The 14,883-nt window shown below is 44.4% G+C and overlaps 1 protein-coding gene across 3 annotated transcripts in view; it reads left to right on the top strand.

Annotated features, from left to right (window-relative positions):
- Positions 1-692: 692 nt before the first annotated feature.
- NRG2 (neuregulin 2) overlaps positions 693-14,883 on the top strand; it is a 195,289-nt gene continuing 181,098 nt past the window's right edge. For 2 of the 3 annotated variants that reach the window (XM_024995211.2, XM_003586310.6), the window contains exon 1: positions 693-1,743. In XM_024995211.2, coding sequence (XP_024850979.1) covers positions 1,047-1,743 — 697 coding nt within the window. In that variant the 5' untranslated portion in view covers positions 693-1,046. The remainder of the gene's footprint in view (positions 1,744-14,883) is intronic. The other variant, XM_024995210.2, reaches the window with a different exon arrangement.

Below are 14,883 nucleotides of genomic sequence, written 5' to 3'. Positions count from 1 at the left end.
TGCTTTTTAAAATCAGATGCTGGCTTCAGTGAAGCAAACTCTCCTGCCTCTTGCAAGCATCGATCTTTGAGAAAGAAACCATTTCCTGTGGGGGTAGCTCTGGCCCTGACCGTCTCTGGCTCTCAGGTTGGCTCCCAAGAAGCCCCCACCTCCTTAGGGAGTGGCTTTAAGGGGGGAAAAAAGAAGAAGGTAATGAGGTTGTGTAGCATGCAGCCTGGTTCTGCCTGGCTGCTGGAGAAAGCCCAGAGACTTAGAGGCTGGACCCTCTCTTAACCACCACCCCTGGTTGGGTGACCCCAACGCCTAGCCAAGACTCCATATAGCCTCAACTCTTCCCCCAAATGACGGGGCTGGGATCCTCCCCAGCTGACTCGAATCTCCAGCCACTCAGCAGGCGGTGGAGGGCCAAGCCCGTGGGCTCAATTAGGGACTGGCCCCTAGGGTCCTGCCGGGGAAGGGAATATACAACCCAGGAGGCAGGTCAGTCACCCGGGCCGTGGCATCTCCCTGGCTCCCACAGTCGAAGTCCAAAGGTAGGGTACACCCTGTGTCCTACTCCCACCTTCATAGGACGGTACCAGAATCTGCTACCTCTACCCCGCCCTCTGCTCACGCACTACCCCCACTGTCTTGCCCATAAATCCCCAAAGCACAGGGTAGCACGATTCCTCCCGCTTCCCTGCGGGGCCTGAAGCTGGGCACTAAAGCAGTGCAGTCCCAAGCTTCCCCTGCAGAAGCCGCGCTCCCTACTCGGTTCGGGGGTAGAGGGGGCGCGAGAGAGCAAGTGGGAGGACGTCCCATCCTCCGCATCCTCCTCCCGGTCCCGGCGCGCAGGGTGGGAGCGCTGCGCCGCTCCGCGCTGCGCATCTCGGCCCGCTCGCCGCCTGCCCCCATGCCCTAGCTGGGCCACCTCCTCGGGCCGCCGGTGGAGGGCTACTGGGCGCTAACGTTACGCTGTTTCCGGTTTTCCAGCGGGCTCTGGTTTCCCCTCCCAAGGCGGCGGCGGCGGCGGCGGAGCGGCGGAGCCCCCCAAATGGCCTGGCCAGATGCGGCAGGTTTGCTGCTTAGCGCTGCCGCCGCCGCCGCCAGTGGAGAAGGCTCGGTGCAGCAGCTACAGCGACAGCAGCAGCGAGAGGAGCAGCAGCGGCAGCGGCAGCAGCGGCGAGAGCGGCAGGAGCAGCAGCAGCCACATCAACAGCAGCAGCATCTCTCGTCCCGCTGCGCCCCCAAAGCCGCGGCCGCCGCAACAGCCGCAGCTCCGCAGCCCCGCAGCCCGGAGAGCCGCCGCCCGCTCGCGAGCCGCAGCCGCCGGAGGCATGAGGCGCGACCCGGCCCCCGGCTTCTCTATGCTGCTCTTCGGTGTGTCACTCGCCTGCTACTCGCCTAGCCTCAAGTCGGTGCAGGACCAGGCGTACAAGGCGCCCGTGGTGGTGGAGGGCAAGGTACAGGGGCTGGCCCCGGCCGGCGGCGGTTCCAGCTCCAACAGCACCCGCGAGCCGCCCGCCTCGGGTCGGGTGGCGCTGGTGAAGGTGCTGGACAAGTGGCCGCTCCGGAGCGGGGGACTGCAGCGCGAGCAGGTGATCAGCGTGGGCTCCTGTGCGCCGCTCGAAAGGAACCAGCGCTATATCTTTTTTCTGGAGCCCACGGAGCAGCCCTTGGTCTTTAAGACAGCCTTTGCCCCTCTCAACACCAACGGCAAAAACCTCAAGAAAGAGGTGGGCAAGATCCTGTGCACTGACTGCGGTGAGTTGCCCCCTCTCTCTGCTGGAGAAAGGGGGGAGGGGCGAGGTGGTGGAAGATGGGGGTGGGGCGGGAGGTATCTGCAGGTGCCCGGGCCTGGCAGCGCCCGGGGCCGCTGGTGAGGGGTGGGGGTGGGGGGTGGCGGGAGAACTGGTGGTGGGGCTGCCCCTGAGCAGGGCTTTTGGAATGGTGGGTGACGGGGTTGGTATTGGGAAGAAAGAAGATTAGGCTCGAAGTGTGCCAGGGCTGGGGGGCGGGGGGACGCGCTGGCCTGTGCCAGCAGGGATCTGCGGCTGATGTATGGCATGTGGGGCTGGAAAGCTGCCATCATAGCCCAGTAGCGGCAGGAAAAACGGAGAGGTCCGCGTGTTGCTGGCCCGAAGCTCAGTGAGTCAGGAGTGACCCTCGGAGGCCTTGCCCGCTCTGCTCCCAAGGGCCTGCCTTGCCCAGGCTGGCAGGGTCTGCAGGAGCAGCTGGGCAGACTCCCAGGCTGTGAAGGCCTCCGCTTACAAGTTCTCCTAGGGAATGATGGCCCCCGCCCCCTCCTTCCTCTCCTGGGCTTCGGGCTCAGCTCATCCACACCGCTGGCTGGCGCAGGCAGAGTTGGACTTTTTCTGCTACTGTTTTCTGTCCCCCATGTGGTTCAGGGTTTTGTTTTGTTTTGTTTTCCTCCATCGTGATTGCTTGTCTTTGCTGAGCTGGTTGCATAGCCCTCTCTTAACCTCCAGTACTAGTGAGCAGACAGCTGTTTTGGCTGTTTCTGCGAGATCTTCCTAGGTCTGTTGCTTGTGATGACGGGTGAAATAGAGTAACTTCTCCTGAATGCTGGGAAGTTCAGCTCTGACATCTTACCGCGCAGGATGTGTTGACTGCATATCTCATCTTTATGATGTTGGGTGCTGCACAGGAAGGCAGGTGATGAGAAACAACACTGAAGTCTGTCGATATGTGCAGCTGGGAATGGAGTCTCCCATGTCAAAAGTCAAAGAAATGTCAGTTTAAGATCTTTTCCTCTTTGTCCCTGAATCCAGTAATTACTTCTCAGGAAGCTATTTCAAACCAAACTGTGGCTGGACTGGAGTGTTTGGTGTTAGCCTGTCTTGTGCTTATTCATATTGGGGTTTCATTTCGTCCCAATTGAAGCTGAATTTGATGTTTGCAGTGTGCGTCTGAGCTGTGCAGTCACTGAATTGTGATAGATACCCTGGTCTGTCATAGAAATTGGTATATTTACTAGTTTACCAACTGCTTCTGAGTAGTGTAAATAAGACTGAGTAGCAAAGAATGTGTAACAGCTCAGAGGAAGTTTTGCTGCCCTCATCTTTCTAGATCAATGCCTTTGACTTTTGGAAGCTTCTTTTCTACCGCATGTCCCCCGCCCCCTCCCTGCCCCTGTCCTTCAGAAGACAAATTTTAATTTGTGGTGGGACTATATCTAGGTATTATGTTAAACTGTGATCACTTTAATCAGAAGAATCTTGCAGTGTCTTAAGGAAGAAAGAAACTTTTGGTGATAACAACAGTTTCTGTCTCTGACATTGTTCTGAGGAATATTGTTGACTGCTCTTTAATGTTGGTTTTATGCTCTGAAACATTTTATGATAAGTTGAGACCAGTTAAGAATTTCTAATTTTTTATTCTGTTAAGTGATTTTTTTTCCCCCCTGAGATTCCTTGGGGGAGCTGTGGAACTGTATTATGCAGCGAGAAATAGATAGTAAAAACATTTATTGAACCTTGTCCAAGGACAGCTTCTGTTTGGGTTTTCAGTGAGTTGCTCCTGAGTGAGCACTGTGTACATCACCACCTAATCCCCAGCTGGTGCACCAAGCCCCAGTGGTCATCATCCCCTGTCTTGCTCCTCTGTTCCCCCTTCTTCCTTCAGTTATACCTTGTTTGTTTTAGTGAGTGTTTAATAGCTTAATAGTTGAATGTGGAGATCATGAAAGACCTCAGGGTCAGAAATATAGTCCACTTTTAGGTTGCGATCATCTCGTAAACATAGCATGTGTAATGTAGTTCTCAGAAAGGTAAATTTAGGGCTGCAAGCACTGCTCATGAGAAGGCCCTCACATCACAGATTATCAAGGGGCAGGAACATGTATGGGAGTAAACATTTTAGAATACAAAAATTTTTGCTTTGAATTGGTGGTAAATAGATACTCATCAGGTTGGGGGGAGCTTTAGGTAAGGAGATTAGAAATTAAAGGACATTTTCTGGAGAAAACGTGTGGAACTGGTGATAATATGACAGAAGAGCATAAACTGCATTTTCTTATTTTCTACAATGTTTTTAAAGAAAACATGCACTAGTAATGGTATATTAAATAAGGAAGCAAATCCTTTTAACTAACCACAACACCTTCCTTGTGTTCAGCAGGAAATAACTAACAAATTCATTTTCTGTTTTCTATGTCTAAAGAAAACCCTCTGGGCCAAAGGGTCATTGGGAACATTTTCTCCTTGGAGCAGATCTGCCCATTGCAAAATAGGGAAACTGGCACCTGGAAACTGTCATCATGGCCATTATATTGAGCAACTGTGGTTGAATTGTTACTTTGTTTAGCCAGTTTCAGCTCTGAACTGTCTGGGTTCTGGGAGGTATGGTTCCTAGGGAGATCTTTCAGAAAGCTGTATTTTGGTGGGCCAGGATCTGGGGACAAGGTGCCCTATGGAGAGATGAAGGTCTTCGCAAGTGAGTAATTTTACCACAAGTATGAAATGTTGACTTGAAGCCTGTGAAATCCTCCTGGAATAGCAATATTTGCCAGAGGCCTTTTTTATAGATCTAATGTGTATCATTCATCCCAAATTACTACCTCTGGTGGTAAAGAGTGGAGTAAAATCTTTGCATTTCTCAGAAGACTACATACAGGGATGTGTTTTCTGCACCTTCTGTGGGAAGAACAGGAAAAAGATTCGAAAAGGACTCTCAGGGTTTAGAAATTCTGTACAATGCTATGGAAGCATCCTGTTCTGCAAATAGTCCTGCATTTTTAATGATGGTTGCATATATTTTGGCTTAATCACACCCTTTCTTGTTGCTCTCCTATATGTATATGGCTTTTAAATTGTTTCATTATTAAATAGATGCAATAAATATAATTTTTTTTTTAAAGAAAAATCATTCTTCCTTTGGGACTTTCTGAATTGGCCTTTTCTTCCAATATATAGTGTACTTTGTTGTTAAAGATAGAAAAGGTGTATTCCTAGGGATCTTTATGTTCTTTAGAATAGTTTAAATTAATGTGGCACTCAGATTCACATATTAGAGCAAGGTGGTCCACAACATTCAGTATAGCAAAAGCAACTGCATATTTTTAAAATGCTGTTTATTTAAAGAATCTTTTCTTCCCCAGCCAGCTGGAAACCCAGCTGTGCTGCAGCTAGAAGATGGGAAAGTGAAAGTAGATTAGAAACTGACCGGTCCTAGTAGTGAGGACAGGCTTGGTTATAGATTTAAGGGTAGAATTATCATTATAATGTCATTATTTCTTTCAGTGGCTGTGTTTCTCAGCCGATAGGGATTCTTGGGGCAGGAACCATATCTTATCTTTGAGGTCTTTCTCCTTTCCTGCCCTTCAATATTTGGTACTGCCCCTGGTTTACAGAGGGATTCTCATAAGTGTCTTTTGAATGGGTGAAGTCAAGTGAAGTTCAAAAAGCAGGCCTCCAGATTAATACTGAACCAGTCTTATTTCTCCTATCTGTGACACCAAGTCTGGTGCTGAAAAGCTGAGTTTGATGATAAGCCCATACCTGTCGCTATGGGAACCTTTTTCTCTTAAGGAGTTGTTATCAACTAGAGTACTTAACCACAATGTGCTTAATCATTATGCTGATTAGTGTTAATGGGATTTGTGGAGAATCTACATCTTGTTGGAGAAGACTCCCCCTTTTTTTTAGAGGGCAGTTTATCACCTCCCCCAACTCCCATGTCTGAACAGAAATAACTATCAGCTTGAATTAACAAAAGATCTGGGAGCTAGAGGGGGTGGTGTATTAACTAAGTAGGTGACTAACTTCTTCTTGGTCCCAGTGCTCTTAACTATCTTTTATTATCTGGGATATTTTAATTTCATTTTCTAATAGCAAACATGTCATTAACTTTTCTCTTATAAGATTTATATATAGTTTGAATATGTAAAACCTTCATATGGCTCAAAATTTAGAAAGCACACAAGAATATACAGCGAAAAGTTTCCTTCTTTTCCCCTGTCCTCAGCTACCCAGATCTTAGGCAATTATTACGTATCTTGAAATGTGTATTTCCCTAAAAGCAAAATATTTTTCAAAGTAATCTTGTATTTTTTCTTAACAGATGGAGAATGTTAATTTTTCCATTAAGTCAATGTTATGGTAAATTCTTCCCCAGTAGTATATATATAACTTTTTTTTAAACCTAATTCAAGATCTCAACCAGTATCCTGCCTTACAAATATAACCCTAGGGTAAGGAATAAAAATGCCAACTTATTTTTCAGATACTTTGCCATTAAGAGGTTTTCCATGACAGTGCATTTTGTGAGTGAGTCTTAATTGAGATGCTCAAAGGAAGATGCAGAGGTTTGTCACTGAGCTTTAGGGCAGCAGCTCTACTCACATAGCAGTTGCTGCTGTTTGCACTCTTGGTAGGTCATCTCACAATAGTGTCCGTGTGGGAAATCACATGATCCCATATATGGGAAGAGAAAACTCCACAGTGCCTGATTGCTTTAATTCTCATTTAGAAGCCAAAGACCCCAGTTGCTGAGAAAGAATTTGATTTTGACCATATTCGTGTAAAGCTGGTAGGAATCCACAGTGAATGGGCCACTCGAATACAATCTTGAAGTACGTTTAAGGTAGCTGACTTGAATGTAGTGTTAAATTTTCAGAGGATCAAAGAATTGCCATTTGGAAAAGTAGGGTTTAAAGCAAATACGCAAACCTAAACATTGGGTATTCTTAACCCTCTAAAGCCTGTTGGCTTAGTGGCACACGGCAGTTAGTGGCACAGAACACTGACTTGGAAAAGGAATGATGATCTCAGTATCAGTGAATTTTCCCCTGTGTAGTCTTTGACACTTGTTCTTGGAACTTTCTTTTCAGGATCTGAGGTGTTGTTAGTATAATTTACGCCAAAAGTAAAAGTAATTTCCTTCCAAATTTTGAGTTTGGAAGGATGTGTGTGAAATGGGGATTTTTGTCTTACTTGTTTCCTGTGAATTAATCCTTCCCACTTACTTATTGGAATATGTACATTGAATTTCAAGAGATGATATAGGGAACTCTTTAGAAAATTGGGACAGTAAATGAATTGAACATTGGGCATTATGACAAGTTTGGAAAAATGACTGTCATGTGAAATTCAAGTAGACTCCTTTAAAAACAACAGTACACATGGATGATCTTGGTGAGCAGCGTTTCAAGCAAGCCTGTAGGAACTGAAGCAAGCCTGGAGGATGATTAAAAGGCTTTAGTATGACATGAAAGAGGATGTGCTGTACCCACATCAAGAGCTGGGAAGCTTTTGCCAGCCTGGGATCAGAAGACAGAGAGTCACACTGACTGAGAGCTTTTGGTGCTAATCAGCTGTGATGTTTTTGGTAATTATGAAATGAGGTTGAGTTAAGGAGCCTTCTTGCTCTGGCTAGTTGCTGCTGGCAGAATGTGGCATGCAAGCTCCATTCTACAGTAACATTCCCTTCCTGCTCTGTACATGCAGTGAGATCCAAACAGCCTCTCCAGGGACCTTCTCTGGGACAGAGCCTGTAGCTCTTGTCTGTGCCTCAGCTCAGAACCTGATTGTGCTGCTTGCCTCCTGGGGTGGGGCTGGGGGCAGTTAACATTCCATTTGCCCTTGCCGATGTTTCCAGAGTAGCAGAGACACAGGTATCCTAGAGAGTTTCCTTATTCCATTAGCACCACAAACCCCCAAGATGTGATGTTCAGGTTTCTTTTTATTCTCTCTTCTGAAACAGAGTCTCTAATGGTTCTCTTTTTTCTTTGTTTCCTGCCTTGTACTGAGGACTTTGGCTTCCCCACCTCTTTCCCTCACTCGTCTGTTTGTACAGATTGAGGATCTGTCTGTCCTCTAGGCTAGGATGTTTTACTTGGTCTTGATCTTGATGTTGGTCCAAACAGAAGCCAAGCTGAACTAACATTACTTAGGATTGAATGAGAGTAAGGTTACCACATGGCTAAATACCTGGTCCAGCCCATGGGAAAGTCAGGACATTATTAATTTGTGACAGTGATGCAATTTGGTATCCTAGAGGTTGTATTATTACTAAAAGAACTTCCTTTCATTTCCATCTTTCAAGTGTTTGCTTCAACAAGTATTGGAATGTATGCTCTGTGTAAAGAACTAGATACTTTAGGGGAGCTACATCAGACACAGTCCCTGTCACCAAGGAGCTTATAATCTAAAAGAACAAAGATGTAACAGTAATTCAATCTAGCATATGGTAAATGCCATAAGATATACCAATGTAGTGCTTTTGGAAGGAGGGCAAGAGTCATAAAAGAAAGATTTGGTTAGAAGATTAAAGTTTCTTTGATAAGTAGTTTGAGATGGGATTTTAAGAGTCAGATAGATGAGGTGGAGGTGGTTTATGGATAGAGATGAACTAATTGATTAAATCAATTCCTATAAGCAGAATAGCATTCTCAGTAGCAGAGGGGCATGTATGTAGTATACAAAATAACCAGGAAGAAAGGGACAAATGGGCACAGGATCTAGAGAGGTAAATTAGAATGATATTTCCACCCACCTTGAGTGCTAGACTGATGAGTTTATTTGTAATTATGGAAGTAGTACTTGAAGGCTTAGGTTAAAAGCAGCTCAATAATGTGTTGTAGTTTTCAGTAAATGAGTCTTTTACATATTTTTTCTTAGTACTTCACGTTTTCTGGATGCTTTTGTAAATGGCATTTTTGTTTAATTTTGTTTTCCACTTATTCATTTCTGCTGCTGCTGCTACTGCTGTTAAGTCGCTTCAGTCATGTCTGACTCTGTGCGACCCCATAGATGGCAGCCCACCAGGCCCCGCCATCCCTGGGATTCTCCAGGCAAGAACACTGGAGTGGGTTGCCATTTCCTCCTCCAATGCGTGAAAGTGAAAAGTGAAAGTGAAGTCGCTCAGTTGTGTCTAACTCTTAGCGACCCCATGGACTGCAGCCTACCAGGCTTCTCTGTCCATGGGATTTTCCAGGCAAGAGTACTGGAGTGGGGTGCCATTGCCTTCTCCTATTCATTGCTAGCATATAGAAAAAAATTGTTTTTTTTTAATTCATTGCTAGCATATAGAAAAACAATTTTTAAAATATTGACTTTGTATCCTGTGACCTTAATAAATTCACTTATTCACTTGAATAACCCTTTTAGGGGGGTAGAGTTACTAAGGATTTTTTTCTATGTACATGACTGTATTGTCAGTGAATAAGAGACAGCTTTGCTTTTTCCTTTCTAATCTGTTTGCCTTTATTTCTTTTTCTTGCCTTATTCCACTGGCTGGAACTGCCAAGTATAATGCTGAATAAGTGTAATGAAAATGAACATCCTTGTCCTATTCTTTGGGGGAAAACATTTATAGACTTTCACTATTAAGGATGTTAGCTGAAGGTTTTTCTTCTTTTAAAAAGAAAAAGTCTGCTAACTATAGTGTAATGACTGAGAGTTTGTGCTGTACAGCCAAGTGAACCTGAGTTCAGAAACCATCTTGTACATTTTGTGACTAGGTGATGTTGGGCATATTACATTCTGTATCTCAGTTTTCTATAAATGGTGATAGTGATTGCTCGTAATAGTCTTGCTATGAGTATTAAATGAGATAATGCATGTAAAATAATTAATACAGCACTTGCTCAATAAGTGTTATCAACAAAATCTTCTTAACTTAGACCAACGTGAGCAACTAGTAAGTGAAAATACTAAGTTCTGGAGGACTGGAGGCAGACAAGGGGAGAAATTTTTAGTGACAACTGTATTATATCTGTGGTCTCATTGTAGGGAAGCCCATGAGACTCCAGGATATGAATGCTGGGCCTATGGAGGTCCCAAGTAGACTACAAATTTTAATGTGTCCATGGGTCTATGTAGTCAATTTTTTGAGAAGCCCATGGATAGAAACTGCTTTTCTCTGTTTCACCAATGGGAGGACTAAGACTCAGACTCCAAATTGACCCTTTCAAAATTTCATCATGCTTGTGGGGTCAACCAAGGGTTCACATTCAGGAGTCCCGCCAGGCTGCTCTTTTACTTTGACAGGTCTTATCTTAAATTGTATTGTTAGGAGGAGTTGCTGAAAGTCCCTGGAAAATGGCTGAAAGCGTCCTTTTTTCTTTCAAAGAAAGCAGGTTCCTGATTCATCCTGATTTGATTTGGGGGTTTCCAGAGTTGGGGATGGGTTTACACTGAATCATTCATACTCTTTCTTTCCTTGTTTCTACACTGGGCTGGGCTGGGTCTGGTGGCTGTCTTGGGTCAGAGAGGGTACAGGTGGTGGCATGTAAGAGGTGGCATTTGGGGAGCTTGTGGGGTTTAATTTTAATTAATTAATTGATGTGTGGCACCCATTGGAACCCATTGGAAGTATGAAGCTTTGCTTCTTAAATGTTTTAGAACAAAGACTCTGCATCCTCTAAATATCTGCTGGGTATTATTACCCCTCAGATCCTAGACTGGCCACACATTCTTGACCTCAAGAAGTATTGTTTTTTCTTATTCTTGGACTTTTAGTGTTTATGGCCTATATCACTTGTATGACACATGATTTAATGCCATGGACTGCTAATTATCTTGCTAGGGTCAGTGTCTTAGCTCCTTCTCCTGATTATAAGATCTTTGAGGCCTGAAACTTAAGATATGGTTTTGTAAATATTTGATTACTGGCCATTGCTAAGTAAGGGAGCAGTTAGACCTTTGCTTTAGATCACAAAGTAAGATCACTTTGTCCCAGATAGATTTTGAGATTCCTCAAATGTCAGCTCAGGCTAAGGGACTAGACTAACTATGGAAAACATCTTCAGACATTTGGATAAAAGGCAGAATTTTGCTGCTTTGTTATGTTTCAGGGTTTTGTTTTGTTTTTTCCCTTGATAGTCTATAGTTTCTTCTTTTTCTTGTGAGTAATTCTGTTCTTGAGTTTTAGAACTATCTCTAGATGGTTTTCCTCATACATGTCAATATTTTTGCTTGTGTTTCATTCCTGTCTTTTAGTTCGTTTGCATTCTGCAAAATTCTTCAGTCTTACTTGCCATGTGAGCTTTTTGGATATTCCCTCTCCTGGTCTCTCACTGGAATGGCCAGTTGGATTCCGTTACTCTGGCTGGTTCATGCTTCAGGCTGAATACCTTAAAGAAGTAAGAGGCATCTTACTGAGGTAAACTGAGATCGCAAATTGGGAGTGGTTGTACCTCTTTGCCTTTAGGCAGCTTGGGGGCTTCCGGAGGCCAGTACAGGTTCTTGGATCATTCTTTTTTTCTGAAAGTGTATGGAGTAGAAGCCCAGTGTTTCTTCATATCTCTCTTTTAGTATGTTCATTCTTTCGCCATTTCCTTAAAACGAGGCATTTTCTGCCATATCTGCTTGGCTAAATTACTGGGTGGGGGTGGGAGGGTCCTCTCTAGAGCGAGTTCTTTTCCAGCTCAGGGCTCCTAAGGGCTCTCAGTCATCACTTTGTCGCAGGCTGTGGCCCTCAGCTTCCTCAAGTCAGAGTCCTTTTCACTAGTGCCTGTGGCCGTACACATAATCTCAGTATAGCTCCTCACCATATTGCTTAAGCCACTAATGAATTTCACAAGCATTACCCAGTTGATGGCTCTTCTCTGGAGTAATTTTATATGGCTTTAGAGAAGAGAGTTTATTTAGCAGTCAGGAAAGAACAGGTGGATTAAGTAGATGGTCTGCTGTGTCTGAATTCCTGTTTCTGAGTGAGAAATAAAGTAACAGCAGGGCCGCGTCCATTGCAGCTTTCCCAACAATGTCATTGGTTGATTGTATTTCAGAGAAAAATAATAATAATTTGAAAGAGAATAATGTTTTTAAAAGGAAGAATGGAGTCTCACACCATGACATGACTCATTTATTACAGAGTGAAACCAAGGATCACAAATGAAGAGTTTCTTTCAAAGGACACTGGGGCTTCCAAAGGCAGTCTGTCTGACTGCTCACTCATAAAGGGTTTCCTTTTCAGTCTGTTAGATGGGTTTCACTTCTGAGACCCTCTTACCTGGCACTCTATCCCCCCACCATATCCCATCTTGCTCCAGCCTTTCTACTTAGGCCTGTTGTCATACTTGCTATCTCATAAATGTAACAGCCATCCCTCAGCCAAGAAGCAGAGAAGTTTCCAGAAATTTCTAGTACAAAGTTCCCAGTCTTTCCTTGGACTTTATGTCTGATGGACCTAGTGGGAAAATAGGAACAAGGCAAGAGATAGGTACCTATGCAGGTAAAACAGTACCTAACAACTTGGGCTAAATTTCTATTAAGTCCAGTTCTTTTAGACAAAATATGGGGCTTTTCCAAGAAAAACTTCCCCCATATTTTTAGGTCTCATTTTCAAAAGAAAATGCTCTCTCCAAAAAGGCTAGTAGCGTTCACTGGCCTCTCAGTAACATTTAGATTAAATTGTCTTGGCCAAGTACTGACAATAAACCCTTTCAGATGGCACCGCTGGGGCTTGGCCCAAGTGATTCTGGTCAATACTGGGAAAATCCTAGGATATGGAGCCTCGTAAAGTACTTCGGACAGAGCAAGATTTAACCAGCTCTGAGAGACACTCCTTGCTGCTGGGAAAGAATGTAATTTGTAGGGTGAAGAGAGGCACATGGGTGGCCCTCAGATTGGGAGTTTGCCGTCTTTGTTTCTTAGTAGGTTTCCACTGTTCGTGGTTTGCACTCAGCTAACTGAGAGGGCATCTGGGAGCTGGAGCTGAGTCTGTTTCCCTTGGGATACTGTTTTCACCTTGGCCAGTTTTACCCCAGGTTCTACCTTTGCCCACACAGAAGATGGACTTTGTGCTTCTCTTTTGTGGTGTCACCGCCTCAGGGCCTCTGGTGAAGGGTCTGCACCAGGCCAGAGCTTGTTGTACAGAAGTAAGAATTAAAGCATTTGGTTTTACATTACTTCTGTGAAGGGATCACTTGTGCTGTATCTGGAAGAAAACATCAAGCTGATAAAGGTTCCCAATGGGTTTGGACTTTCCTGTTGATGGATCCACCTGCCAATGTAGGAGATGGGGTAAAATACCCGGGTTGGGAAGATCCCCTGGAGTAGGAAATGGCAACTCACTCTAGTTTCTTCCCTGGAAAATTCCGTGGATAGAGGAGCCTGGCAGGGTACAGTCCATGGGGTCACAAAGAGTCAGACACAACTTAGTGACTTAGCACACATGCACACATGTCCAGTGGGTTTGATGGTCTTCACTGGGCCAAGGTCATGAACCATGTTTTTAAAGAAAGTATAAGAGTTTACTTTTCTCATCTCTTAAGTTAAATAACAGCCTCATAATTCCAGAGTAGGGGTGAGCATTGCCACTGACAGAGAAAGAGTAGAAAGGGCTAGTAGTGCTGCTGTCTACATGCGTGCATGCCCATTTGTGTCTGACTGTTCAACCATAAAGACTGAAGCTGGTTTGTGGATCCTGCTGTGGTTGCTCCAGTATTTTGGAGATATAATGTTTGGTTCTCTCCTCTCCTCCTTCCTTCTCAGATCCTTCCATCACTCACTCTTTTTCTTTTCAGAATTTTGTAAAGGTTATGTTTCCTAACAGATCGTCCTTGGTTCTCTTCTCAATTTACCTAATCCATTTTGAAATTTCAGCTCCGTATAGTGTAGTAGTTAAGGCCGAATGTTCTGGAGCCAACTGTGAAGAGTGAATCTTGTCTCTGTGACTTATTAGCTATATATGTGTGTGTGCTTAGTCACTCAATTGTGTCCGACTCTTTGTGACCCCATGAACTGTCGCCTATTAGCCCCGCCAGGCTCCTCTGTCCATGAAGATTCTCCAGCTAGAATACTGCAGTGGGTTGCCATGCCCTCCTCCAGGGGATCTTCCTAACCCAGGGATCGAACCCAGGTCTCCCGCATTGCAGGTGGATTCTTTACCATCTGACCTGCAAATAACCTTAGGCAAGTTGATTGACCATTTTGTGTCTCAGGTTCCTCAACTGTACAGTGGAGCTAATTGTAATACCTATCTCATAGTATTGTGATAAGGATTCAGTGAGTTACTTTTACTTTAAAGTTTGCTTTATGTAAAGTGCTTAGATTGGTGGCTGCTTAGATTGAAAACATTCAATCCAGACAAGCTACAATTACTATTATTGTCATGTTTATTGTTAGTTGAGAGAGAATGGCTTTGGATTCAGACTGATATTTTCTTAAAATCCTGACTCTTCCTTCCCAGCAATGTGAACTTGGAAAAAGTCCCTTAATTTTGCTGAGTTCCAGTTTCCAACTGCCTATGGCATGTTGTTTCAGTTATCCATTGCAGCATAACAAACCAACCTAAAATATAGTGGCTTCAAATAGCAATCTTTATTCATTATTGTTATTCATAGTTCTGGGAATTGACTGGGCTCAGCTAGGAAGTTTAGTGTCTTTCATGTATTTTTTGGTCAGATGGTAGCTGAGCAGTCAAACAGTAGGTGAGACTGGGTCATTTCCCAATTTCCTCTCTGACATGTCTAGCAACTGATGCTGGCTGGTTCTCATCTGGGAGCTTAGCTGGGAATGAAGGCTGGGGACCAACCTCGCCTGGGTTTCCTCACAACATAGTGGCAAGGTGCATAAGTGAGCATCCCACGAGATTGCCAGGCAAAAGCTGTATTGTCTTTTATGATCTAGCCTCAGAGGTGACTAGTATCACCTCTACCACATTCTGTTTCTTGGAAGAGAGTTTACCAAGGCTTGACCAGATACAAAGGGAGGAGAATTAGACTTTACCTCTTGATGGAAGGGTTGTCAAAGAATTTGTGGACATGTTTTGAAACCATTGCTGTCTGCCCTCTGGTCACAAATTATTTATATTCCTTGCACATGAAAAATATGCTCATCCTGGCCATTGCATTCACAGTCCATTGTAGTAGTATACTTACTTATTAAAACAAAACAAAACTCATCCTCACCGAGACCCTCCTCCCTCAAAAAGTCTCAT

The sequence above is a fragment of the Bos taurus genome, chromosome 7 (assembly GCF_002263795.3).
Source record: "Bos taurus isolate L1 Dominette 01449 registration number 42190680 breed Hereford chromosome 7, ARS-UCD2.0, whole genome shotgun sequence".
NCBI classification, from domain to species: domain Eukaryota; kingdom Metazoa; phylum Chordata; class Mammalia; order Artiodactyla; family Bovidae; genus Bos; species Bos taurus.
This window is presented reverse-complemented; position numbering and strand designations above follow the sequence as displayed.